Source organism: Gaeumannomyces tritici (genome assembly GCF_000145635.1).
Source record: "Gaeumannomyces tritici R3-111a-1 unplaced genomic scaffold supercont2.1, whole genome shotgun sequence".
Taxonomy (NCBI): Eukaryota; Fungi; Ascomycota; class Sordariomycetes; order Magnaporthales; family Magnaporthaceae; genus Gaeumannomyces; species Gaeumannomyces tritici.
In genome coordinates, this window is record NW_008804545.1 from 6,874,985 (window position 1) to 6,901,170 (window position 26,186).

The 26,186-nt window shown below is 59.3% G+C and overlaps 10 protein-coding genes across 10 annotated transcripts; 3 read left to right on the forward strand and 7 right to left on the reverse strand.

Annotated features, from left to right (window-relative positions):
• Positions 1-206: 206 nt before the first annotated feature.
• On the forward strand, positions 207-695 carry GGTG_02167 (hypothetical protein; the record flags this gene model as incomplete). Its single annotated transcript, XM_009219938.1, has 2 exons — positions 207-445; positions 659-695. The coding sequence occupies 2 exons, from the start codon at positions 207-209 to the stop codon at positions 693-695; spliced, it is 276 nt and encodes a 91-aa protein (XP_009218202.1).
• Positions 696-1,723: 1,028 nt separating this feature from the next.
• On the reverse strand, positions 1,724-3,474 carry GGTG_02168 (hypothetical protein). Its single transcript, XM_009219939.1, has one exon. It carries the CDS (start codon positions 3,382-3,384, stop codon positions 2,143-2,145), a length of 1,242 nt encoding a protein of 413 aa, XP_009218203.1. The 5' UTR covers positions 3,385-3,474; the 3' UTR covers positions 1,724-2,142.
• Positions 3,475-3,617: 143 nt separating this feature from the next.
• GGTG_02169 (hypothetical protein) lies at positions 3,618-8,595 on the forward strand (the record flags this gene model as incomplete). Its single annotated transcript, XM_009219940.1, has 5 exons — positions 3,618-3,835; positions 3,894-7,021; positions 7,352-7,944; positions 8,036-8,320; positions 8,414-8,595. The coding sequence occupies exons 1-5, from the start codon at positions 3,704-3,706 to the stop codon at positions 8,593-8,595; spliced, it is 4,320 nt and encodes a 1,439-aa protein (XP_009218204.1). The 5' UTR covers positions 3,618-3,703.
• A 267-nt stretch (positions 8,596-8,862) lies between these two features.
• Positions 8,863-11,112, reverse strand: GGTG_02170 (hypothetical protein). Its single transcript, XM_009219941.1, has 2 exons — positions 10,830-11,112; positions 8,863-10,677 (listed from the first exon to the last, which is right to left on the reverse strand). Exons 1-2 carry the CDS (start codon positions 10,949-10,951, stop codon positions 8,949-8,951), a joined length of 1,851 nt encoding a protein of 616 aa, XP_009218205.1. The 5' UTR covers positions 10,952-11,112; the 3' UTR covers positions 8,863-8,948.
• Positions 11,113-11,551: 439 nt separating this feature from the next.
• On the reverse strand, positions 11,552-13,489 carry GGTG_02171 (fructose-bisphosphate aldolase 1). Its single transcript, XM_009219942.1, has 4 exons — positions 12,903-13,489; positions 12,359-12,779; positions 12,035-12,263; positions 11,552-11,948 (listed from the first exon to the last, which is right to left on the reverse strand). The coding sequence occupies exons 1-4, from the start codon at positions 13,031-13,033 to the stop codon at positions 11,647-11,649; spliced, it is 1,083 nt and encodes a 360-aa protein (XP_009218206.1). The 5' UTR covers positions 13,034-13,489; the 3' UTR covers positions 11,552-11,646.
• A 947-nt stretch (positions 13,490-14,436) lies between these two features.
• On the forward strand, positions 14,437-16,873 carry GGTG_02172 (dynactin Arp1 p62 subunit RO2). The gene is made up of 2 exons (XM_009219943.1): positions 14,437-14,843; positions 14,931-16,873. Exons 1-2 carry the CDS (start codon positions 14,527-14,529, stop codon positions 16,618-16,620), a joined length of 2,007 nt encoding a protein of 668 aa, XP_009218207.1. The 5' UTR covers positions 14,437-14,526; the 3' UTR covers positions 16,621-16,873.
• Positions 16,640-18,302, reverse strand: GGTG_02173 (40S ribosomal protein S7). Its single transcript, XM_009219944.1, has 3 exons — positions 17,986-18,302; positions 17,405-17,487; positions 16,640-17,315 (listed from the first exon to the last, which is right to left on the reverse strand). Exons 1-3 carry the CDS (start codon positions 18,145-18,147, stop codon positions 16,949-16,951), a joined length of 612 nt encoding a protein of 203 aa, XP_009218208.1. The 5' UTR covers positions 18,148-18,302; the 3' UTR covers positions 16,640-16,948.
• Positions 18,303-19,189: 887 nt separating this feature from the next.
• On the reverse strand, positions 19,190-20,372 carry GGTG_02174 (hypothetical protein; the record flags this gene model as incomplete). The annotated part of the gene is made up of 1 exon (XM_009219945.1): positions 19,190-20,372. The coding sequence occupies one exon, from the start codon at positions 20,370-20,372 to the stop codon at positions 19,599-19,601; it is 774 nt and encodes a 257-aa protein (XP_009218209.1). The 3' UTR covers positions 19,190-19,598.
• A 1,256-nt stretch (positions 20,373-21,628) lies between these two features.
• On the reverse strand, positions 21,629-24,116 carry GGTG_02175 (NADP-dependent alcohol dehydrogenase 6). The gene is made up of 3 exons (XM_009219946.1): positions 23,351-24,116; positions 23,023-23,251; positions 21,629-22,951 (listed from the first exon to the last, which is right to left on the reverse strand). Exons 1-3 carry the CDS (start codon positions 23,553-23,555, stop codon positions 22,303-22,305), a joined length of 1,083 nt encoding a protein of 360 aa, XP_009218210.1. The 5' UTR covers positions 23,556-24,116; the 3' UTR covers positions 21,629-22,302.
• A 420-nt stretch (positions 24,117-24,536) lies between these two features.
• On the reverse strand, positions 24,537-25,716 carry GGTG_02176 (hypothetical protein). The gene has a single exon (XM_009219947.1). The coding sequence runs from the start codon at positions 25,337-25,339 to the stop codon at positions 24,797-24,799; it is 543 nt and encodes a 180-aa protein (XP_009218211.1). The 5' UTR covers positions 25,340-25,716; the 3' UTR covers positions 24,537-24,796.
• Between the last annotated feature and the right edge of the window lie 470 nt (positions 25,717-26,186).

The window sequence follows — 26,186 nt, forward strand, 5'->3', positions numbered from 1 at the left end:
TCCAGCACCTCTCAAGCCACAAGTGCAAGTATTTATACGCCCACCCAACCTGTATCTGTCCTATCCAGCTTTACGAACTTTGCATTACCGCAACCAACAAATATAAATAAACAACCCAGCAAAATAAAAAAACTGCCCAAATAGACTCCAGTCAGACAGACGACTAGTCACGCCTGCCAGGCTGCGTACATCATCCCTCTCGTCCCATGTCCGGTGTACAGCCTGCGTGCTACCCCCGCCTTCTTAGCCCGCGTGATAACGACCTCACCAGAGCCGAGGCGACACAGCCTGGATGGAGTGGACAGAAGCGTCAAGCCGACTCTCTTAATCTAACACCTCCCTACTACTACTGCCACAAAAACCGTCGCGGATACATTTGGCCGCCGCCGGGGGTGGCGCTGTGCTCGGTGCCAGTGACGAATCCCCCGGCCAAAGTGAAGAACATGTAAGTCCTCCCTCCCCTCTCTCTTTTTCCTGTTACCATCGCACATTTTCCACTCCATGCGCCACTCATCTTGTCGAGATGGCCAGCTAATGGCGAACGAAGGCTCTTTCGCCCAAGCCGTTGGCGTGGAACCCCCCGATCCGCGCTTACCAGCAAGGGACGCCGATCGACGACGACAGCCACCTTACGCTCGTGTCTCCATTCACGCGGTAGGCATTCGGGCAGGCAGGCGCTGGCCGCCCCAAGGTAAGCGCTCCCTCCCTTTCCCTCCCAACCGTTCGCCTAATAGTGACCTCGGCCACTGTCTTCCAGCCACGATCGGCCCGGGGAGGTGTGCAACACGTTACCCACACTGCCTCGTCATATCGAATGCGCAGCCGGACAGCCAAGACAATTGATATTTATCCCCTCGTCCTATTTATTTGATTACTCTTCTGCTCATAATTCCATCCATCCTATTATAGTATTGCACAAGAAAACGCGATTCGACCTTGGGGCGGATGGCTGCACGCTTGGGCGCCCACAGCTCGTGATGCGGTCAATGCCAAGGAGGAAACCGCGGTCGGGCACAAAAACGTGCCGGCATTTTCTCCTACGAGACAGAGCAAAATGTGCCATTCAGAATAAAGCCTACTATTATTCCCTTTTATCCTCTCGCAATAGTATATGACTGGGGCACTTCTAGAGTGTGACAAGGGCTTCATCACGCCCGCGGCTGCGGGCGGCCTTGGCTGCCTGGAACGCACACCCTCCAGAGGTGAAGCTGTAGAAACGTGGGCGAATGGACAGGTAGGCTGCGGAAGTGTGGCGGCGGATCATTGGCCTGGCGGGAGCAGCAGCTGAGATACTTGCGAGGGGCACACCCAGCTCTCTTCTCTTCCAGTTTTCCTTTCCCCCAACTCTACTCTCCCCATGGATCATTTGGAACTGAACGCTCATACCTTGTCGATCATGACAGACCCAGTCTGTTGCCATTGACAAGCTCCAATGCCTGGCGATAATATCCACCTGCTCGCCCTCGATGGCGGTGGCGTGCGCAGCCTGTCGTGCCTTATGATCCTCCGCCGACTGATGGCCACCGTCGACCTAACTCACCACCAAAACCCTGCGACTACTTAGACATGATCGGCGGCACCAGCACTGGCGGCCTCATCGCCGTCATGCTCGGCCGTCTACGAATGACTGTGGACGAGTGTATCGAAGCATACACGTCTCTCTCGGGACAAGGTTTTCGAAAAGAAGAGTCACCGAGTCACATTTGTGAACTTGAGAGATTCATGGGCGAGACCTCATGATTGGCTTGGAGTGTCGCTGCCCAAGGCGTGCAAGCAACCAACTGCATCGTAACTAACGGTGCCGGACAACGTGAGCCGCGTTTGACAGCCCAGTCGCTCAGCGTTCGTGCGAAAACGACTACTTATTTAAGTATCGGAACGCCTCCCTGCTCAGCTGCGCCAGCGGCTGCAAGATGAGCCCCTCACTGGTCGTACAATTGCGAGTGTTTATTTCCTTCTGGTGGTATGAGTCTGGAATCTAGGGCTCGCGTGCGCCTGCGTCCATTGCGTTTTGGGTTTAAGGACAAAATGAGACCTTCTCATCTGCATGCGAATGAGGTTTCCCAGTCCTTTGTCTGCTAGAACATAGAGCGGGGTTGCATCCGAGCCATACCGGAGGTGATTTCCAACCTTCGATTCCTTTTACCCCTTCGCCGGGGCCGGAGGCAGAACCGTAACGCAGTCCTTCAAAAAAACCTCGTTATCCAAGCTCCCAAACTCGGGAGGCGCCCTCAGCTCGACCCCCACGTCCTTGAGATACTGGACCACCTCGTACGCCCCATGAACCACCGCCGCCATGGCAGGCAGCAAGATGGGCCCGTACCGCGCCACATCCGTAGCGTCTAACGGCTGATACCCGTTGAGGTTCTTCATGACGAACCGGCAGTCCGGGCCGGACAGGTGCGGCAGCGGCGGCACGCTGTCCGACCACCTCGGGCCGAACCTGCCCGGCGACGGGATCCCACTCCCCGTCTTCTCGACCATGAGATGCTCCAGCATGACTACGGCGGCGGCCACGTTGACGTCCGCAGGGAAGTGCGGCTGGATGTTGTTGGCAATGTGGTCGCGGCAGCGCGCGACGGCGGACCGGAAGACAACCCCGTTAGAGCGGAACGCGGGCCGCTCGGGCTCCGACCCGGCCGGGCAGGTATATACCGCCAGTGGGGCCTGGGACTGCACGCTCACGTCCATCAGGCCGACGGCCGCGATCCACCCGCCGCGGGAGATGTCCGCCTCGCTGACGGTGGGGAACGCCAGGCGGACGGTGCCCGCGCGGGTAGTGAACGTCTCGCGGTACCACGGCGGGTAGCCGTCGAGCAGGCGCTCGAGCTCGGATTTGGTCAGGCGGCTGCGCCGTTCTTGGAACTGGCCTTGGATGCGGCAGAAGGTAAGAGGGCCGAGACGCTCGCGGGATACGCGCGTAGTGCCGAAGCTTAGGTGGCGCGGGCTCCAGGAGGACGATTTGTTCTCGGCCACGGTGCAGACGATGAAGGCGAGGACCGTCCGTACGTCGGTGCAGATGTAGGTCCCGGAGAAGGGGAGCTGGATGGGGACGTCGTCGAGGTAGCGCGGGTCGCGCTCCGACAGCCGCCAAGCGCGGTTCAGGATAGTGGCGAGCGAGGAGGGAGACTCCCAGCACTTGAGGGCCTTTTCGTGGTGCCGGGAGTGGTGGCAGGGCCAGTACTGGGCGGGCGCGCTGCCCGTTTGGCAGTCATGGACCCTGCCGTTGGGCATCCCGGCCCAGCTCAGCATGATGACACGCCGGTGGGTATTGCGGATGCTTTTGACTTTGTCCGAGGACGCTGTGTAGAGCAGCTTGGCGCCGAATATGCCGAGGGTCAGGAGGACCGCTCCCATTGCCCAGTCGGGAGCTCCGGTAGACATTGTGGAGGGGTGTGTCCAGTTGCTGGGAGTGATGGAGTGATGATGGAGGGTCAGAGCCTGGCCAAGCTTTGTCTCCAGAGAACGAGCAAGGGGATGGCACAGGACACACCCAATCAACGACAAGAGGCGTTCAAGCCCGAGGCCGCGTTGCTCAGCCACTACGCGATGGTTTTCAGGGCTGTGCCCCACCCAAGTCAGCCCGACCGAAGACAGCCTGACCAATGTCAGATGAAGTCCCGCGCTCTTTTACCGCATAGGTACTTGCTTAGATCCTCCTCAGCAGCTGGTTTGAACTCATTCCAGACCAGAAACATCGGTTATGTCCGCTCCCTACTCCCCCGGCCAACCGAAATTCGCCACAAACCCAGGAACCGCCATATTCTCCCTGGTTCCAGTCCTCTGGCGGCCGAGAGGAGGCCATTCAGCCGGAGTTTGCTCGGTTGACCCCATGGTCTGTCATTTCAAGATTGATGTCTTGCGGCACGGCCGCTAACCTTGATGGATTACAGGACGTCCAGCAGGATCTCAAGCAGGCGATTTATGATGACGACTTGGCAAGCATTAAGTGGTGCTTGGAGCAGGGAGCCAACGTCAACGAGCGCATCGATGGGCAGCTGCCCGCGGCCATCGCCATCTCGGACGGCAACCAAGAACTCGCCATCTTTCTCCTCCGACATGGAACCGATCTGTCCTTGCCACCTCCCCCGCCTCCTCCCCCACCCCCTTCCGATCAGCTCTCCCTCTCTGAGATAGAACGCAATATGGGGCGCAGAAGGCAGCTCTTCCGGGCAGGATTGCGCCTCGTCAAAGCCGTCTGTTCAAGGCTCTGCGTCGGCTTCGCCCTGTCATGGACCACTGCGGGGCTCAACAGATGGCGACTTCTTCCTGAACCGGTCACTCAACACCTCAATGTCATTCTCAACCCTTACACACCGCTAGGTGTGGAAATTCTTGCCGCTATCAACTCGATGGTTCCCTGGTCGGGTTTGAGCCTCAGCCTGGGAATGGTCCCTGAGCTCCTCGTTACCTACTCGCTGTCGCACGTCCTCCGTGGCCGGCCCCGCAGCGTCGCGAATACTTTGCTGTCGTGGAGTTGGTCGGGGATATTCGGCCGCGTGATGCTAGGGGCAGTGGTCGGGGCCATGTCCGGGGCCATGTCCGGGTCCAGGGCGCGCAGGGCGCGAGCCAGACAGTCGCCCGGGGCACTTCAGAGCGAGTTCGGGGGGCTCGAGATCTCGGAGTGCATTCTTCGTTCGAAGTTTGGGCGAGAGTCGCTTGTTCTAACCTTGTTAGAGCTCGGACTTCTTTCTCCAGACTACGTCGAGAAAGCAGTCGCCTCCCAGACCAAGACGGTGGTCACCAAGCTATGGGCCATGTGTGCCGAGTCGGGATACGGTACCGGCATCCGGGCGTTACTAGAACTGGGGGTCCCGGTGGACCTGAGCCTCGAATACCCGATGCTCGCTGTGCCTGACCACGGAAGTTTTAAGGACACCGCCCTGGCCAGAGCAGCCTGGAACCATAACTTGTCAGTTGTTCGGCTTCTCTTGGACCGAGAAGCGGACCCGAATGTCAAGACGAGGTCCGGTACACCGCTCATCGTTGCTGTAAAATCACGCAACCAGCCAGACGAGATCCAGGACTTGGTTCAACTGCTCGTCGAGAACGGCGCAAATGTCAACGCGGTGGACGAGGAGGGCGGCAGTGCCCTTAGGCATGCCGCAGAATGGTCGACACTCGACATATTGCCGCTATTGCTGCGGCAGGGCGCGGACGCTGGAATTGTTGACCGGGATGGCCGCACATTCGTCCATTACTTGTGCTCGAGGACGGAAGGGGAGCAGTGTCTGGACGCCCTGGTCGAATACCTACCTCCAGGCTTATTGGATCTTCCCGATAACAATGGATACACACCCTTTCTCCGCGCCGTCTCATGCGACCAGGTTCCCATGGCAAAGAAGCTGCTGATGCACAACGTAAATGCATTAGCGGTCACCCGCGATGGGCAGAATGCCTTGCAGCTTGCCGCCCGCTACGGCCCTCTCGGCCTGATCGAACTGCTCCTGAAGACAGCCGTTAAAGTTAACATGGCCAACGGAGAAGATGGAACAGCTCTGACAACGGCATGTCACCGGAGGTATTGCCGTGCCCCTGTCCTATCCTTGCTGCTCGAGGCCGGGGTCAATCCCAACATATCGTCGCCAGAAGGCCGGCCCATTCACATCGTCTGTAACTGGACATCGACCCAGGGCAGCTCGAGCTATGACTATTCGGATCAGTTAGAATCGATCCGGCTGTTAGTGAATCACGGCGCAGACGTGAATTCCACCTCACGCACGGGACGCTCTCTCTATCCCAACATCGGACAATTTGCTATCACGCCCATCGGGTCAGTTGCGGCTCATGGTCCCAGATCTATCCACAACGAGGCCATCAAGCTGCTGCTGGGGGCAGGCGCCGATCCAAACGGACTGGACGACGAAGGCAGGCCGGCGCTTCTGGCTCTCTGCTCTCGCGGAGGGTCGATCGAGAGTTCAAAGAGCGATATAGACCGTGACCGCGATGCCATCGAGCAGCTTCTCCAGCACGGGGCCAAGGTCACCGACAAGGACGCCCGAGGGATGACCTGCTTCCACCACGCGGCCAAGGCGAACAACTTCATAGCCCTCGCCATCTGCCTCTCGCATTCCCCGCCTCGATCCCGCCCGCTCGACGAACCCGACGACCAAGGCCGCACGCCACTCCTCATCGCGTGCGCCGACACCGCCTGGATGACCCAATCCGAGTACCAGACCTGGTCCTCGCACCAGCGCTCCGGCAACTACTCCTACGGGAAGTGGCACTGCTCTCTCGAATCAGGCCTGACCCTCCGCGCCCTCCAGGCCGGCGACGCGGACCCCTACCACGACGACGCCCACCACGCCACGGCGCTGCACCTCGCCGCCAAGGCGGGCAACCCGCGCGTGACGGCCACCCTCCTCCTCTGGACGGGGTCCGCCCTCCTCTACGACTTCCCCGACCTGCGCGGCCGCCTGCCCTTCCACTACGCCGCCCGCTCCGTCGAGGTCACCCGCCTGCTGCTCGGCTACCACTTGCAGGGCACGGTCGCCCACGGGGGGTACTTTGACGTGGTCGAGTTCGGCGAGGACGCCTTCGCCACCTCGCTCTCGCGCGTCATGGGGCAGGCGGTCGAGGCGATCGGCGCGCGCCGCGCCGAGAGGCGGTACCGCGCCGAACACCCCGATGCCACCGCCTTGGACGACGGCCCGGGGACGTTCCCCAAGCCGTGGCGCGCCGGGATGGTCCACTCGCCGGACCACCTCGGGAACACGCCGCTGCACTACGCCGCGCTGGCGGGGTGTGAGGGGGTGGTGAGGCTGTACCTGGCGATGGTTCCGGGGGTGGTGGACGACGTGTTGCGCGCGAATGAGGATGGGGAGACGGCGCTGGACTACGCGTACGCGGCGGGGGGTGATGGGTGCGTGAGGGCGATTTTGGAGAAGGTGCCCGGGTTGTGGCGTGGGCGGGGGAGGGGGGGTGACCGTGGTGGTGGTACTGCGAGTGACGCGAAGGAGGAGAAGCAGATGACAGCGTGCCGGGAGGCGGCGAGGGATTTTGTGGAGAGGTTGGGCAAGTCGTATCTGTGGGGAGTTTACGACTCGGAGAGCAAGCTGACGTCTGGGAGTTAGGTACCTCTGAAGTCTCACTTCAGCGTAAGAAATCTGGGTGGTTGTGTGGTGTTGTGGGTTGTCAGGACTAGACGAAGAACAGCTCATCGCTGACGCCCGCTTCCCGCGCAACCTCGAGACCCCTCATTAGGACAATTTCTTTGCGGGAGCGAGTGGCCCGGCTCTAGGACTGTCCGGTCGTTCCCTGCCCCTGAGCTCGGGCATGTATTCCCCGGCCCGTCTCGCCAACCGACAGGGTGCCCTAAAGGCCGTGATAGAAATAAAGACCTGTCTTACAGATTTATTCGGGCCGCCGCAGATGAGGGTGTGTTCCCGGCCTGGCTGTGTGATCTGGCGTCCAACAGAGCCAGATTCCCGGACGCAGCTCGAGTTCTGCTCCGCTACCCGATGACCGACTCGATGACCGAGGCCCAGGAGCCCGCGCAAGAAAGCTACATGGTACATCCCGTTGTGCATCGGTGGGCGGGGCATGCACAAAGTGATTGCGACAAGAGGGCTCTCTGGCGTCTGGCGATGGTCATGGTCGGATGGCTGATGTCCTCCCCGAAGGAGAGGGAGTATTGGGACTGGCAGCGGTGGCTCTTCCCGCATGCCGAGAGGTGTTTTTGGTGGATGGGGAAGATGGACATTTTCGGCGGTGGTGGGCAGAGATCGCACGATGTGCAATTGACCATTTCAATGCACAACCTGGGCGACATGTACTGCTATCGGGGCCGGGTTAACGAGAGCCGGCTTCTGTACGAGCGCGCGTTGCCAACCGCCCAGCAGGCCTACGGGCCGGATAGCATCCAGACGCTGGGCCTTCTCCAGAGGCTCGCCAACATTCATCGGGCAAAGGGCCAGTTTGCCGAAGCCGAAGACGTGTGCGTACGTACGCTGCGGTGCAGCGAGAGGGCGCTCGGGCCGGTGCACAAGACGACTCAGCCTCGTCAGAGACCTTGGCTTTCTTTACCTGCATCAAGACCGGTTCGACGAAGCCGAGCCCCTGCTTGGGCGCGCGTTGCAGTGCGCGGAGGGGACGCTAGGGCAAGGCGACATCGAGACGCTCGAGCCTGACGGGTGCCTGGCTATGTTTCTTCGGCGCAAGCGCCGGTTCGCTGAGGCGGAATTCATGCTTGAGCGCCAGTTGCGAGGCTACAAGGATTTACACGGAAGTGAGCAGCCGTCAACCTTGGGCGTTATTGCTGACCTGGCCGGGCTCTACGCCCAGAAAGGCGACCTTTCAAGAGCCGAGGCCATGTACCAACGTGCGCTGGAGGGTTTTGGAAAAACCCATGGTTTGTCTAGTTTGCGGGCTCTCATTGTCGCTACTAACCTAGCCAATATCTATTTCCTCAAAGGCGACATTTCAGGATCCGACGCCATGTACCAGCGTGCGCTGCAAGGCTTTCGACACACGCTCGGTTCGTCCCACACAACGTATCAAAAGGTCCTTCAAACAGCACAATATGTGAAAGCGGTTCGCGAAAGCCAGGCAGGCGCGATGCCGTTTCTCGATCAGAACCCAGGTCAGACAATATAAACAGAGGATGGGTAGCTACAATGTGGCTTCTTTCTCTCCTTCCTTTCCGCAAACTGAAAGGGGCTCGTGTTACGGGGGGTTGGTTGTAAGCCCTCTTCGAGAAACGGAACGATGTGATATAATCTATTTTAAAGCTGAGGTAGTAGACATTCACCCATTTTGGAAACTCACGATGGTGTCAAGCAAGCCGAAGACCATTGAAAGCATCGCGAAAGTCATCTGCCATGGTTTACATTGAACTACTCGTCATGTGTTGGCGGAGAACTCGGCGTCGACACGCTTGTCAAGACCCGCAGGTCGGTTCAGAGGGCACATTCCTCATAACCACAAAATCGCTCGATTGAATTAATTACCTAAGTCGCGCTCGAAAGAGGACTGCTGACCTTCCTGTACTTGCTGTTCGACGGCGCCACGCCCTTGGGCCACTCCCCGACGGGCTTATCCTGGTCAAAGAACCAGCTGATGGCCATCTCGGGGCTCAGCTCGCCAGATCCGAAGCGCCTGATCTTGAAGAGGATGCGGTTGCCGACCAGGTCCACCTTGAGCGGCATGTCGCACACGCGCGCGGCGGGCGGCACGTCCCTTTCCGTCTCGACGGCGCGGCCCGTTATTTCGCGCGCCGCCTCCTCCTCGAACCGCACGAGCTGGCCCGCCATGATGTAGGCCATGGCCGGGTTGAAGATGTCGTCGGGCCCGGGAGGGATCGACTTGAGCACCGCCATGGCGCGCCGCCGCACCGCCGGGTGCCGGCACTTGATGGCGAGGCCGTACATCATGGGCGTGATGGAGACATGGATGTTTGTGCTGATGCCCGGCCGCTGCGGCGTGCCGTCGCGCACCGCCAGCGCGAGCAGCTCGGCCGCGCCGTCGACCTGGGCCGCGACGGTGTCGGTGAACATGTCGTACGCCATCTCGTTCCCGGGCTGTGTCTCCGAGAAGGGGAGGAACGTGTTCCCCGAGACGTGCCAGAGCCGCATCAGCTTGATCTCGCGCCGCTCCTCCTCTGTGGGCTTATGCGTCGCCGTGAACCTGTCCAGCGCCGTCAGCCACTGGGCCAGACGCTTCTTCATCGACCACTTTGGCGGTCTCGCCTCTCTCTCCTCCGATGGGCTCCCCGGGCTGTCCGTGTCATCATCATATTCCTCCTCGTATTCATCCTCCTCGAAGCCTCCCGGCGGGAAGTCCGCCAGCAGCAGGTCGAGAGATGCGGCCGCCTCGGCGACGCTGCCGAAAACCGGTTTCTCGCCCTTCTTCAGCATCAGGGGCGGCGGCCCCCTCCCGGACCACCTAGCGACGGTCTTGGGGGTGTCACGCGACAGTGGGAGGCGCGGGACAGGCCCCAGGTTGGTGAAGCTGCAGCCCTGAAGAGCCAAGGTTGTGAACAGCGGCCACAGTTGGGCGCGGATGAGGTGGCCGCTGGGCGACCAGGGCGAGGTCCCGCGGCTCATGCTTGGCACGCTGCCCTCGTGCCACTGAGACAAGATGACCAGGCTGCTCCGCATGTGCGCGTAGCCGCCCGTGTAGCGGCCGCGCAGGTACTCAAAGTAGATGCACAGCAGCGCCGTCGTCAGCGTGACCTCGAGCCCGGCCCAGCCACTGCGGGCCAGGTGGGTGTTGAGCAGCGACACGGCGCGCGTGTATTCCCTGTCGGCGCGTAGCTCAAGCGCCTTCACGCGCGAGAGCCCACCGCTGTCGTCGGCGATGAGGTTGGGGGAAGTAACGTTGAAGCTCTCGTGCAGCGAGCCGAGGGCGACCACCATGGCGCGCACGGGCTCTTCGCGCTGCGCGATCTGCATCACGACCGTCTTCCAAAAGCCATCTTCAAAGTAGCCATTGAGCTCTCTCACAGTCCTCTCGTGGAAGAAGCTGAGCGACCGGCGACCTGCCTGTGGAACCCCTGGGAGCACGCCTGGGGTGGTCCGGCTCGAGGGCAGCAGGGGAGCTAGCCCTCCCTCGGGCGGCTTCCTGTCGGCTAGACCCGTCACTTCGACCGTGGTGATGGGGTAACCCTCGCAAGTTCGACCGGTGGTGGTGCAGCGCAGGCAGGCGGGTCTAGTCAGGTCGCACCGGATCCGGCGGATGCTGCATCGAGGAGCCAATCCATTGCGTCAGTCGAGAGCCCAACAGCCAACAGCCAACAGCCAACAGCCAAAGCGCCGAGGGTCCAGCGGACGGCCCTGTAGCAAGCTCCTGCCATGACACGGACCGCAGGCGGGCGGGAGGGTCTCACTTACCGGCAGACCTTGCAACCGAGCTTGGATCGGGTGTGTGTGGCTCTCTTATTCGCGCGCGGTTTTCCCTGCGACGACGGTGGTGACACCTCGGATGATTCCGAGCTCTCTGATTTGGGGGACATGGCCGGCTGTTAGCCTGTGGTCGCCGTCCGTGTAGTTTCCGTGTGACCTGCAGGGTATCTTTTGCGTGCCGAGTGTCCCCGTTAGTTAGTGGCCTCGACCAGGCAAGGCGCTGCATGCGACGACAGCATCGCCGAACGGGACCGACCAAATCAACGTGGTGGCGGTCAAAACAAAGTCAGAGTCCCCATGTTTCGGCTCGTGGGGCGCTGTCGCGGCCTGTGAGTGGCCAGTTCGCCTATCTGCCCAATGGCGGTGCTCGCCCAGGGTCACGGTTGGCTCCCTATTACGGGTGGCCCTGCATAAAGCACTCGCAAGAACCCACACTGTCAGCCTTTTGCGAGCCCACAAGTGCGAGGTTTAGTTGGATCCCTGTTGCCAAATGCCTCCCTGTTTGCCTGCATACTTATAAAATCAAGGGCATCGCTCCCGGCTTGGAACCTGGAGCATTGTAGTAGAGGCTTTCCCACGAGTTGAAGCAACTTGCTGACCCATCACGCTGCATTGAAACCAAGTCGCATGACTTCGTTCCCAAACAAGACGACACTCTAACAGCGTACTCAAACGTCAACCACAGCAGAGACAAAAACGGACGGATTATTCTCAGGGTATTATTTATCCTCGTCGACTCCATACGACAGCTTTTGGTCTAGAAGAGGTTCGATACTCTTTTCAAGCACATCCCATGGCCGCTGGCTTACAGAGAGTTCTCCGAGTTGAACACCTTGAATGCCTGCTGGATGCGGGTCTTCATGGTCTTCTCGCCTTCCCTGACCCAGACGCGAGGGTCGTAGTACTTCTTGTTTGGCTTGTCGGTGCCGTCGGGGTTGCCGACCTGCGTGTTCAGGTACTCGATCTTGCCAGTAACGTAATCACGGATGCCCGACATGTACGCCCACTGCAGATCCGTGTCCAGGTTGACCTTGATGACACCATACGAGATGGCCTCCTGGAACTCCTTGTCCGCCGAGCCCGAGCCACCGTGGAAGACGAAGAAGACTAAAGGGCGGTTTTACAGCGGTCAGTCACGCAAGCAGAGCGACGAACACTGCGATTTGATTGAAATAGTAATGGGAGCGGCTTACCAGGCTTGTCCTCGGGCTTGCCGAGCTTCTCCTTGACGTAGTTCTGGTGCTTTTGCAGCAGCTCGGGGTGCAGGCGGACGTTGCCGGGCTTGTAGACGCCGTGAACGTTTCCGAAGCCGGCGGCGATGGAGAAGTAGGGGGAGATGGGGGAGAGAGCCTGGTGGATGGCCCAGATGTCCTCGGGCTGGGTGTAGAGGGAGTTGTTGTCGACATCCTCGTTGTTGACACCCTAGATGGTATGATTGTCAGCATCATGTGGAATCGTGCCAAAGAAATGCCCGCAGCCGCAGCCGCCAAAATCAGTGATCACTCAAGACGACATACATCCTCCTCACCACCAGTCAGGCCGATCTCCATCTCCAGCCATTGCTTCATCGGGGCGGCGCGCTTCAGGTACTTGGCCGTGGTCTCGATGTTCCAGTCACGAGGCTCCTCCGACAGGTCGATCATGTGGGAGCTGAAAAGAGGGGTGCCGTGCTCCTTGAAGAAGGCCTCGTCGGCGTCCAGCATGCCGTCGAGCCATGGCAGCAGCTTCTTGGCACAGTGGTCGGTGTGGAGCACGACGGGGACGCCGTAGATGGGGGCCAGAGACCGGATGTAGTGAGCGGCAGCGATGGCACCGGCGATCGAAGCCTCCTGGTTGCCGTTGGCCACGCCCTTGCCAGCGAAGTAGGCGGCGCCACCTTGCGACATCTGCAGGACGATGGGGGACTTGGAGTCGCGGGCAGCCTCGAGGGCGGCGACACTGGGAGCCGGGGCCGGAGGCAAGCGTCAGTCAATGGCGTCCATTTTTCGTCCCTTTGCCGGCTGGCAGACCGCCAACGAGCAGGCAGGCCCCGGGAGAATGAGGCTGGCATCCAATACTTACGTGGTCGACGACGAAGTCAGGTTGATGGCGGGCAAAGCAAAACCCTTGTTCTTAGCATACTCGAACAGCTTGAGGACGTCATCTCCGTAGAGGACGCCGGGCTTGAGGTTGAGGTCGCTGATGACGCCCATTGTTGCGGTAAGCTATTATACAGCTTCAGCTAGTGTTTGTATGGATCGGAGGGAGGCAGTCGAGTGGAATTGGAGTACTTTGCTATGTGGAAGAGACGAGGATGTTGGAAAAGTGAGATCGAGTTCGGTTTGGGAGCAGCGCGATGTGCGGGGTTTTTACTTTTTTTACCTGGGCCGTTTGCGCGGCGTCTGATTCAACACATTTGCTGTGCTGGGGGAGCTACAGCGTCCCGACTGCGGGGTTTTTCGGGCAGCTGCCTCTTGGACCAGGCAGTGCCAGACCCATTGAGGACGGCCGGACGTGCCTGCTTGCTTTTCCTGCAATGTGCCTTCTCAACCTCAACCAACGGGAACCGGTGCAGTTGAGTTCAACTGTGCCTTCCCTGGGCCTGGAAGCCATGGCATCCATGATGCCACACACCGTCGCGCCCCGCCCCACCCCCACCATGACGTTCGTTGCGCGACCTGCGTTGTTTCCTGCAAGCCTGGATCACTCCACAAAAATCCACGCCGCAGCCTTTCCCTTGCAACCGTTGTCTCGCGGCCAATTGGCCTTGGGAGCGCGCGTGAGAAAAAATGTGATACTAGTGCGTGAAATTTAGCCACCGCGCGAATTTCCATGATGGGCGCGGCGGACCAGGCATAGTGGCTGCTTGCTTTTGCTGGGATTTATCCATGTGTTGAACATCAGCCAAGGCCGCATGGCTGCCCCACGGTAATGCCATCGAACCGAGAATTCTAAAACTCTTGCGAGAAAATTACATCGGAATATTACGGAAATATCCGCCGTGTTGCCGTGATACCATCAAAGCTACGTTTCTGTTTGCTCATGCATCCTCGGTTATAAAGTCCTTGGTCCAGGCATCTATCTCTATTCCCGTCATTGCCAACGAAACCAGCATCCAAGCACGCCCACCACAAAAAAGATGATAGTTTTACAGGTCCCAGGGATTAGAAGTGTTAACGCTATAGCTTTCTTTTTTCCATAATGGTATTCCTATAATTGTTCCTGCCGTTCTTCCTGCCGTTCTTCCTGGTTTCATTTCTATTCCTGCTTTCACAGTCCCCGCAGCCATTCCGTTGTTTGGTCGGGCTGGCATCTTTTTTGTGGCAGGCGTGGCAAATCACCGTGATATCGAGACCTTTAGATACCTATCCTGTCCTGGAGCTGGCGTATAGAAGGTCTCGGCGGACCTGGCTTGTTCGTCCTCCTCGGTCGATGCCCTGGTCATACGATGATGGACAACAGAGCCAGGCACAGCGTCAGTCAGGGTGGGGACCCACTTTAAATGGAACCCAGGGCTATTCTGCCAGAGCGGTGAGCCCCGTGCCACGCTCCGTTGTTTGCGACAAAGCACATACAGAAACCCTGGCGGGTAATACTTCGACGATATCCTTACTTGATTGATACGGCGCCTCGTTGATGCCGGCGGAAACAGGGCCACCAACCGTTTGGAAGCCGTCGCGGGGAGGCGCGGCATAGGACGACAGCCATGGCGGGACTGGCGCCTTACACATACATACAGTGCCCCTGCTCTGACCCCTCGACCCTTGGCCGCGCCCCGGAAGCATCGACGCCGCGCGGCTCCGAGGGTGACGGCGGCGGGGACGACGAGGACGACGATAAGACGTTTGACCCCCGCGCCCCGCGATCAAACTACAGCCTCTACCCTCTCGAGTATCTGCTTTATTGCGAGGACTGCCACCAGATTCGCTGTCCGCGGTGTATCGCCGAAGAGATAGTCACCTACTTCTGTCCCAGCTGCCTCTTCGAAGTGCCCAGCAGCAACATAAAGAGCGAGGGCACCAGGTCCGTAGCAGTTACCTATATGCCCGCATCCAATCCTTGCAGAAAGTGCTCAGCTCCTAACCGACGGCATATGCTTCCTCGTCACAGATGCACGCGTAGTTGCGTGCAGTGCCCCATCTGCCCCGGGACACTTTCAGTGTCAGCCGAGCACTCGTCTTCGTCCAGCTCGAGCCGCCCCCCAGCCGACAACACCGCGGCGCCTATGAACTCGTACATCCTCACCTGCTCCTACTGCAACTGGAGCTCGCGCGAGATCGGCATCCACTTCGAGAAGTCTAATAGCATTCATTCGCAACTGCAAAAGATCCGCAATGGCGGCCGCCCGCGCCTGACCCCTAAGGAACGCAGGGAACGCCGCAAAGAGTTCGCCGCGCTGGCCTCCTCCAAACCGTTAGTGGGTCCTGGCGATACCTCGCCTCAAGACGACAATGCGGCCTCTAATGGCAAGAACGGCGCAGGCAGCACGGAGGATGAGAGCGACGACAGCAACGGTCGCATGGACGCCGAGACGCACTACGCAAACCTCAAGTCATTTTACCAATCCCAGCTGGCCGACACGGACCTTAGTGGCGGTCACGGCCTCCTTGGCGACCTCGGCTTCAATTCCCCCGGCTCGTTGTCTCGTATAATGAACCTGTACACGGGCGGGACAAGCATGGCCGACAAGCGCCGCAAGGCCCGCGTTGGCACCATGCGCGAAGCCTTGGATCCGGACGAGGGCCTGAGTGTGCTACGGACAGCAGCCCCTGACGAAACCAAGAGCAACGGTCACAACAGCAGCAGCAACGGGAATGGTAACAGAAAGAGCAAACCAACAAGCAAGATAGGTGACGGGCTGGACGAGAGCGAGGCCATTGCGAGGTTGCGTAAGCTCGGCTGGGAGGGCACAACCACGGCCGAGCAGCGGTCCCGGCAAGCGCCGAACCCCGGGGCGTTCGGCCCACACGTCGCAGGGCCGTTGGTGCGGGCGCAAGACGACCTCCGCCCCGTGCCCTTTTTGCTCCGCACAAAGCGATCCAAGCGCTGCCCCACGTGCCGCCACATCATGACCAAGCCGGAGTCCAAGGTCTCGTCCAACCGCTTCCGCATCCGCCTCGTCGCGAGGAACTACATCCCCACCATATTGGTCCGGTTCCTCGGTAGCGGCGGTAGCGGGAGCACCGCGGGGATCTCCAGCATCAGCAGCGGCGGCCTACTGGCGCCCCTGGAGCCGGTGCAGTACCTGCTCACGTTCAAGAACCCCATCTTCGAGCCCGTGCGCGTCTCGCTCGCCACTCCGTCCACCACGCCCGGCCGTTTCGCCAGCACCGTGACGCTGCTGTGCCCCCAATTCGAGATCGGCGCCAACACGGACGTCTGGGACGAGGCGCTCAAGGACGGCAGCAAGGGCGACGGGCAGAAGGCCCCGCACCGCGACGCGGACGGCGGCGCTGGCGCCGGCGGTGGTGGCGCAGCTGGGGCACCCTCCCAGGCCGAGGCAGGTAAGATCTGGGAGCGCGGCCGGAACTGGGTCAGCATAGTGGTGGAGGTGGTGCCGGCGTCGCTGCGCCCAGATCTGCTCGGCATCGGCATGCCGGCCGACAAGGTGGACCGGAGCCCGCTCAAGCCCGACGAAGACCTACTCGAAATACCAATGTTTGTGCGAGTCGAGTGGGAGGCCGAGCCGGCCAACGACGGTGCCGTAGGCCAGTCTGTGGGCAGGGATAGGGACAGCAAGGAGAAGAGGGAGCTGGCCTATTGGTGTGTCGTTGGCATTGGACGGATCCGACAGCAGTGAGAAGAAAAAAGGAACACAGTATGGCACATGTAATAGCACGGTTGACAAGATACCCCCCATCGGTTTTGTTGAATTTGTTATTTTTTGAATTCCCAAACCCGAAAAGGTATCATGAAAACACCCAGCTTGTATTTTAGTGACAAGCTAAACTAGACGCCGATTCCCTTTTTAGCGGTACCCCGAACTCAATGCAATTCAGGAGGCAAAAGAGCCGAGGTAAAAGAGCAGTCCCGTCCACATCCCGTGGAACCCCGCCCCGTGACGATAAGGATCCCCTCATAAAAAAAAAGACCAGAGATGCTACCCCAACCCAGACAGACAGCGTCGCCTAGTAGTCGGTAGCGCCGGCCTGGGGGAACTCGAAAACGACAACACGCCCGGTGAGGCGGCGGTAGACCTCGGAGTAGGTGTCAAGGCGGTAGTCGACGCCGCCGCGCTCCTTCTCGTCCAGGATGACCTTGAGGACCTTGCTGTTGTCCTCCTTGGTGCGGAGACGCTTGCCGACGATCTCGACGGGGTAGACGAGGTCGGTCAGGATGGCATCGTGGACGGCAGTCAGGGTGCGCGAGCGGGGGCGCTTCTGGGTCTGGGTGTTGCGCGAGCGGTTGGAGCGCTTGGGACGGGGCAGGATGCGGCGCGAGGCCAGGATCAGGACGTGGCGGTCCGAGAACTTCTTCTCCAGCTCACGGGTGAGGCTGTGGTGGGGGATGAGAATGACGAGTCAGCGCTCCCCCATGACGTTGGAGATGGAGAGGATACCACGGTATGGCACAAAGAAACTTACCGTTGCTGGACACGGTGAAAGCCCTGCAGGGAAGGGACGGGGACAAAGATGGCAATAGCCTTCTTGCCGTTGCCAACCTCGATCTATGAAAAGATCAAAGAAATCAGCATGCGAGCTCCAGGATGGTGTTTCCGATGAAGAAATGCCAATCCATGGACCGCTTCCCGTCCGATTCCACGACGCCCCTCTTGTCTTGGTTTGTTGTCCGACAATCGTCTGAGTCTCGGCCATTCGAAGCGGGAGAAGAGAGACACGGCTGGCGTGAACGTCTTTGCACGAGGCCAGCGAGCTCCCGGCGCTTGGCCGCAGCTCTGAGCCCTAGACTAGTTCCGACGCCGGCCGAGTATGTCGACAAATTCTCCCGTTCTCCAGATCGCGATCATTGGATATCGTGCTCAATCGAGCCCCAATAGAGGTCGCCGGGTTTTCCGTCGGTTCGCGAGGTCCGCTGCGTGCGCCCGAAAGGCCGTCCTCGCGCATCATCCTCTCGCCGCCGTCGATCCCTCCTCTTCTGGAATTTATTTTCCCGTCGCGGCTGGTTTGGTCATTTGCGAAAAAAGGAGTGTCTTTCAAGTTCTCACCTCACGGGCAGAGACGAGCTGCAGAGGGCGCAGAGCAGACTTCAGGTCGGCAGTGTTGGTCTCGAGGTCGTAAAGGGCGCCAGCGATGCTGGTCTCCAGCTCCGAGGGGTTCTGACGCGACGGGCTGTTCGCCGCAATCTTGTTAAGTGCCGGTGTGGTCATCTTGACTGACTTTCCGCTGGAAGGGGAGCCGGATTAGTTGAGGGGGGAGATGGGCGGTTCTTCGCGATGCTTCCGAAAGAATTGACTGCAAAAAACGAAGGCGGAAAAAAGACAAGCAGAGCCCCACGGATTTGGGCTGTCAATATTGGGGTTTGTGAGCCCTCATTGCGCACGGACCAGTAGGGTCAGGTCTGTCCCGCAGCTGCCGATGTTGACCCGATATTGCTGACTAACACTGGCAAGGGCGAATTCTTAGCGCGCGAGTCCGCTTGGCCCTGGCAGGGCCGGGACACACAGCTTCCATCTCAGAATGGAGCTATCGACAATGATGGCCATGGCCAATATTCCACCAAAGAAGCGGCCACAGAAATGGGCCTGCTGGGACTTGGAGCTCCTATTATGTCATAGCAGTCAGTGCGGCCACTATGCCCATCATTTAAAAGCGTCTACAAACAGTTTCGCCGCGCTTCTGAACCCCATCCAACCCATTGCCAGTCATCCTCCCAGGCCGTCCTGCCATCAACTTTAGCGCCGTTTCCGTTGTCGTGGCGCTTCAGGCACACCGCGGACGTTACCTTTGCCATCATCCATGTCTTGATGTAGACCAAAATATCGCCATCAGGTTTGAATCCGCGACCGAGATCATCCATTCCAGGTCGTATCTCCCGGGTTTGTCACCGGCCTGTAACCTCTCAAAGTAGCTTCCACCGATATCAAGATCCCACTTGGCTCCTTGATGGGGAAGGGTGGGATGCCCAGGATGCCGCAGCTAGGGGCTTTCGGATGTTGGTTCCCAGTAGAGAGCTCCGAGCTGGGTGAGATCTAATCGAGTTGACTACTGCATGCACTGAAAAATCGGGATTCGAGAAGAGAAAGCGGGATCAAGAATATCATGGCACACAAGTGCTGGTGATATCAAGCAACAGACCTACCTCGTTTCATGAATGAACAGCCACGAAGACATCTAGAGTTCTCAGAGTAACTGGGCTTTCCTTGCCTAGACAAACCTAGAACCGCACCATCAAGTTGTAGGGTATAAGATGAGGAAACGAAGGTCTGACAGCCAACGGCCTATTTGCTCTCGAATATCGTGGTGATCCCTTCAGGGGGTCCCCTACCGCCGAAAGGTCTACCTAGTGGCGCAGATCGATGCTGCGACTCTCCAACGTATAAGAGCGGAAGGTGCAAAGAATGAGCGAAAGAACGAATGGATGTCTAAACGAAAAACCATAGCCCTAATGCAGCGCCAAAGCTGAAGCCTGCGAATCCATCGTCTCGTCAAGACGGCACACAAGGGATTATGTCTCTCCCGTCTCTTCCCTTTGCATATGCCACCCAGAACTCATTCATTCGCGCCCCAACCCGAGAAGAAGGCATACACAGTCCCGACAAGAGTTCATGTTTGAAGATCAAGATGTTTCGGCACGAATGAGGGAGGGGGCGGGGGAGGGCTACAGGCCCGTCGGCGCAGGCCCGAAGTAGTCCGGGATCCGTTTGTTATACCAGTTCTCCCGGCGTGACTCCCTGAACAACACCAGCTCTTTGTAGCCCTCGACAAGCCAGTCGAGATCCTGTGGGCGGATCTCTTTCAAATGACAGTTTGACACCGCGCAGCACAAGTAGTGGACGTATGGGTTGAAGGGCAGACAATCCTCCACGCCTGCCAGAAGTGCCGCTTGCCATGGCTCGGGCTCGTCGCCCACCGCCTCCAGCAGCTCACCGGTCGGGGGCGGCAGATCAATGACCATGCTAGGGTTCGACCGCCAGTCGTCCAGCAGCGCGCGCACCTTGTCGTGATCGACCATGTCCGGTTGAGGTAAATCCTCCGAATAATCCACCCCAGACTGGCTGAGCAGCGCCCGTAGCTCACGGCTCAACCTTGCCCTTGAGATTTGCGCAGTCGTTCCATGGCTGCGATCCTTGCGGATGACAGTCTTGGACACCAACCCTTTCCCAATGATGCCGTTACGCCACTCGTTATGCGCCAGGTTCAGCCCCCACGAGCTCGTCGTCATCGTAAACCCAGGCATGAGGTCGGCAAATGTAAGAAGGTGTACTGGCAGGCCGGTGTCAACCTCGTATGCCGCGGCAGACTCGGGAACTGAGTGTCCCCAACCCATCTGGGCCCAAGGAGCAGCGAGCCCGGCGCTTGTCAAGATTCGTGAAACGCAGGTGACAGCCAGCTGGTACTCGTCGAATTGCTTCGACCTCTCGTGGTAGGCCATGAAGCTCAAGGTTTTGAGTCTTCCCTGAAGCAAGAGCCGCCGGAGTGCGGGCAGAGCCTCCGAGGCGTAAGAATGGAGACTGCAGTCGAAGCACATCCCCCAGAAGGCGAGAGGGGAGGAGGGGATCCAAACATAGACGTCGTAGGCAAAGGCAAGAGTGAGTGAGTCAAGATCGGCCCCCAGAGCAACCAGCGCCTGGATTGCGAATGAGCTCTTGTAGTGCGCCGGATAGGTTGCGTCATCGCTATCGCCGGGTATTCGCATGCGGGTCAGGTGGGGGAAGGCTGCTTTATCGAGAATCCGGACGACTACCATGCGACGGATGGTTCGTAGACTCTTAGGGCTGAGGGGGGCCGAGCAGAACTGCGGTGGGAAGTCGGCAGAGCGACTTGGTGGCGTTTCGGACACCGGCTCGCGCATGTTGAAGACATTTTTCTGGAAGAAGAGGGCTGAGCCGGTGCGATAGAGTGTACGGCAGGTTCTGAGAATCGCAAGGGTGTTCTTGCCGACATTGGAAGCTGCACCCAGATAGAAGCTGCCATTGTAGCAGAGATGGATCTCGTCGTCTCCGAAGACGAGCAGACGAGATAGAATGGCGGTGACGAGCTCTGTGGGTAGACAAAGTATCGGGGACGCTGAGGGCGGTCCCCCAGCTGAGGCCGGTATCAGCGACATCCGCAGCTGTGGTTATCGCCTTGGTGAAGCTGTGTGTCGCTGGCTCGTCTCGTTTCCGGGCGGCTACTCTCTTCCCGAGTATTATTCCTCGCTACTTCTTGCCTTGGTTGGTCGTTCTGCCTTGGTACATCGGAGATCAGGCTTGCTGATGAAGACGAGGTGATACTGCCTGTCTTGAGAATGGCGGTAGCTTGGAAGAAGACAAAGGGGAAGAATCAGAGCCCCAAATGACTAGCGCCTGGTATGTAAGAGGTAAAGCAGAGGAAAGGGAAACTGGAAGAGAAGGATGCCCGGGAAAAGAAGCGGGAGGAAAGTAAGAAAAAAATAAGAAAGGCGGGTGGTAGGTAGGTACCTAGAGGTAGTGAGTGGGTCATGGGGAATGGATGGGTGCCAGTGGGAAGGAGCTATGGGTAGGCAAAGCAGGAGGAGCAACGGTCGATTCCGAGGAACGTAGACTAACTCGTTCGCCAGAAATATTCTGTTACTCTGTTCGCCTCTCTTCGGCCATATGTCTCTTAATAGTCTGCTTTATGCTTGTTTCCTTTCTGCCTCTGTTTCCAGCTTCATGTCCTGGATACCATCGATTGTAAAGGCGTACATGCACTGCCGAGGGCCGCACATAACAGCCTACCAGGGCCGTCGCAGTCGACACTGTGCAGTAAATAGTATAACGGAGATTCTAGTCATATCGACAGCAAGTCGAAGGGAAGGGGGCCAGAGGGCGGGAATACAACCTGATACGCGAGGAATCCAAACAAGCAGGTCGAGAAAAAGGACGGAACGAACGACAGGAAGGGGTTAAAAAAAGAAGATATATAAAGGAATACTAAGCATGCCGGGCAATCGTTGGACAGACAGTCTTCTACAATGCTGCAACCCTGCTGGTTCCTAACCGGCACTGCGCGTGCACCTGCATAGCAGAGGTTGGGGGGATCTCTAACCACGACGCCCACTAAGGCCTTGGGTGATCTTGATTATGTATATATACCCGTTCTCTTGCTTGCCATCGCGCAGAAAGGTCTCTTCTGCATAAAGCACAAGTATATGAACCCTTTCCCAGCTCGACGGGATTATTGTTGGTCGTCCTAAAAGGACGGGAATTTATGAGCGTGGCTAACTTCTGCCAGCATAGCTTTTGTTTCTATATTTGGTAACAACACCCACGTTTGGTGTAAAAGAAACCAGGTCAGAAATCAGCTCGGGCAGGTGTCAATTATGTACAAACAAAGCCGCAGACGGAAGAAACGCCGAGGAATCAGGCAGCAAAGGCCTTGTCGTAGCCTGTCATGCAGAACCTGTAGCGGACGTCGGTCTTGTGCACGCGCGTCAGGGCCTGCTTGAGCCCGTCCTCGCTAATGGGGATCTCCTCAACCCAGGATTTGATGCCCTTGTCGGCGGCCAGCTTGAGCATGTCGAGCGTCTCGCGGCGCGAGCCCAGATGGGAGGCGCCGACGAAGACGCCGTTGCTGAGCAGGGACTGGTTGCGCATCATCATGCCCTCGCCCTCGGGCAGGCCGACGCTAACGAACTTGCCGTGCACGTCGAGCAGGCCCAGGTAGGCGCCAAAGTCCCAGCCCTCAAAGGACGAGGCCGTGTTGAGGATGACGTCGAACGTCATGGCGTGCGGCTCGTTCCAGCCCTTCTCCGACGTGGCCAGGAAGCCGTCGGCGCCCATGGCCTTGCAGTCGGCCTCCTTGGCGCGGCTGCGCGAGATGGCCCAGACCTCGGCGCCCAGGGCCTTGGCGAAGAGGAGGCCGAAGTGTCCGATGCCGCCCATTCCCAGGATGCCGACCTTCTTGCCCGGGCCAACGCCGTTGCGCACCAGGGGGCTGTAGGCCGTCAGGCCCGCGCACAGCATGGGGGCCGCGGCGGTGCTCGAGAGCGCGTCGGGGATGGGGAAGACCCTGTGGGTGTGTGTCGTGTGTCAGTGCGGGGCCAGTGGTGGCTTGCAACGTGGGCTCGGGTCAGGACTCACCAGTGCTCGTGTGTCCTCACGTGCGACGAGTAGCCGCCCTGCGACACGATGCCCGTGTCGGGCCAGGTGGCGCCATATGTGTCGAGTTGCTTGGTGCAGTACGTCTCGTTGTCGTTCTTGCATTGCCTGCAGTCCAGGCACGCATACGACTGAGCGCCCACACCGACGCGCTGGCCCTCCTTGATCAGCGTTACCTTGGGGCCGACGCGAATGGCCTTGCCGACAATTTCTGTGGGCGTCGTGGATCGTTCTGTCAGCCTGCTATTCTCTCTGGTCGTCCTGGTGGTGTGATGCTTCTGCCCTTCCCCGATCGCATCCCCCTACTCACCGTGTCCGACTACCAAGGGGAACTTTTGGTCTCCCCAGCCGCCAGAAACAGTGTGGACATCGCTGCCGCAGACTCCGCAGGCCTCGATCGAGATGTCAACGTCGTAGTCGCCAAAGGGCTTCGGCTGGAACTCGTTCTTGTGGAACTCGGTCCAGGTCTCCGGGCCGTAGACCTGGAAGCCGGTGAACTTGTCGGGATAGGGCATGGTTAATAGCGGCGGGAAGCCTCTCGTGGGAGTAGCGTGTCGGGGTAGGAAAAGATCTAGAGCCTAGCTAGACCGGAACAGCAACAATGGCAGTGTCGGAGGCTCAATCGAGGTCAGACTGGAGGGGAACAGTGGCCGAAACGCGGGAGCAGCCCCCGCCTTTTTATTCAGTGTCAACCCGCGTCACAAACCACACATGGAGGGGCCGGCGTGGACCAGGAGGCAGGAAGCGCTCCGGGGCGACGGGCGGGTCACTCCTGACCTTACAGATTGCCTCCTCCCGCGCGAGAGGGCCGCGGCGTTCCAGCCGACTTTATCCGTCGGGAGTGGGCGGGCAACGGGGTGGTGGCCTGGTGGCCCCAGCCTGGAGAGCGCAGTGTTTGACGTTTGTGTTTGTCGGGTCACCTCTTCTGAGCTCTCAACCCCTCACTGTGCCCCTCTCCCCCGGTTTTCGGTCGCCTGCCCGACCCCCACCAAACGGCCCCTCGAACCACAGCCCAGGCGACCATCCCCAGGTCTAGAGGAGTCGGCAGAATCGCCGAGGGTCCACAGGGAATCACCTGGACTTCGGTGAACGGGTGATGGTTGTTAGTCCGAGGGTTGCAGCTGCCTGTAAGGTGGATAAATTGCCGGGGAAAAAGAAACCAAAATTTCCACCAAGCAGAGCGCAGCGCCAGACGCTCTCGTTGGCGTCCCCGGAAGGGACTCGAGCAGAACAAAGAACGTAACCTCGTGGGAGCAAGGCAAAGGAACCCTAACAAAAGGAACCGATCCCGGGCATCTGAAGCATTGTCTCAACGATAGTGCGCCGGGTCGACGTGGACTAGAGGAGCAAGATGGCTTGGCAGCGACTAAACTCGCGTCTTTCGCGATCGGCTCGGCTCGGTTATCTTCCTTGGCCGTTTAAGTCAGACGAGACGATGGTGAACTCGGTACGCCGAGACCCCCAAGTGGCCGTGGAAGGTGAACAGTAATGACGTAGACCAGAGCATGTGTCTGTAGTCGCCAACATCGGCCAAGCCGGAGATGGGAGCGACGACGGTGCATTGCGAGGGTATATATATACATACGACTGCTCATGAACCCTGATGGCTCACAGCCCCGCTGGGTAGCAAGGAGCCGGGCGAGCCGCATCCTCGCCCGAACCACAAGCCTGTAACCTTGATGGCAGAGCTACCATCGACCTCCTCCTACAGCAGAGCAGCGCAGATCGCATGCAGATCCACCACCACTACCCAGTCTCAAGCGGCCTTCGCCCGCCCCGACCCGCCACGTGCAGCCGCAGCTCCCCCTCCCCCGGCGCCTCCGAGCCCGACCCCCGACAGGAAGGCGACGCGCATCGAGGCGCCCAGGTACACGAACGGCACGTTGCCCCAGTCGATGGCGTTCCACCGGTCCGCGCGCCAGTAGACGGCCCAGCCGAGCGGGCGGACGGTCCAGAGGTGGCCCAGGTCGGCGAGCAGCAGCACGGCGAGCACGACGCGCCAGACGCGCAGGTCGTTCGTGGACCGCAGCACCAGGGCCTCGTTGAGCGCGAACAGGAGGTACAGGTTGGCGAGCTGCGAGAGCGCGATGGCGGTGCCGCGCGGGATGTCGCCGCCGCCACTGGTCGGCGACGAGGCGGCGTCGGTGAGCTCGAGGTAGTGCCGCTGGCCAAAGTGCGCGTAGTATGCACCGACCAGGGCCGAGACGGGCTCGATGAGGAGGAAGAAGACCCGGTAGGCGACGGGGAGCTGGAAGGAGCCCGGGGCAGGGGTGGGCTGTTGGCGGGGTTGGGGCGCCATGATCTCGCCCGCTAGTGCGTGTAAGGTGGGAGCGGTTTTATCCGTCTCTGTTGTTATCGAATGCGGAAAGGCTCGATAAATGCCAGGTCAGGAGTCTGTGTGCCCGGTGTGCAGAAATCGACCGTGTCGGCGGTGAAGGTTAGGGACCAACAGCCGTCGGCAGCTCTGACCGGAGAAGACCCCCCGAGCAGGCCAGAGACACGGCTGGCCTTGGAAACAAGCTCGCCCCCCTGAAACAATCCCAAGCTCTGAGCTCTCCACGTCAGCTCTATCTGAGAGACAAAAGTGACCCTGGTTATACCGCAATAGTTTCCAGCTTGTGCTCTCCTCGCCGAGAAGCGGTAACGAGGTGTGCTGTGTGGGGAGCAGCCCCAAGCAATGCACCCCTAGTGGTTTTTCCTATCTCGGACTAGCTACCCACACAGCTACAGGTTGACGCAAGCAGGAAGAGGATGATAGGGCGACGTATAACGTTTGCGATGCCCATGCCAACCAGATGAACGGTCGAGATGAAGGATGGAGGGCGGCTTGTTAATTCATTAATTATATGGAAAGGGAAGTACCGCGTGTACACCGCCCGCCCGGAATAGGGCTGACTACGTACGCCCTAACTAAATTGGTAAGTCTTATCCTTCGGTCCTTCGATTAGACTGTTTAGAAGAAACATTTGCGAGTGTTTTATGCTCACTGGGATGTTAGGGTGACTTAAGTGGAAGCTGTGCGAGAGTGGCCCTTATCGCCTCTCTCACTGGGAGCGGGAAAACAGCAAGGAGGTAATATTACCGCAGCATACACGAAGGCGTGGGGGGGGGGGGGGGGGCGGGGACGGGACGACGACGACGTACGT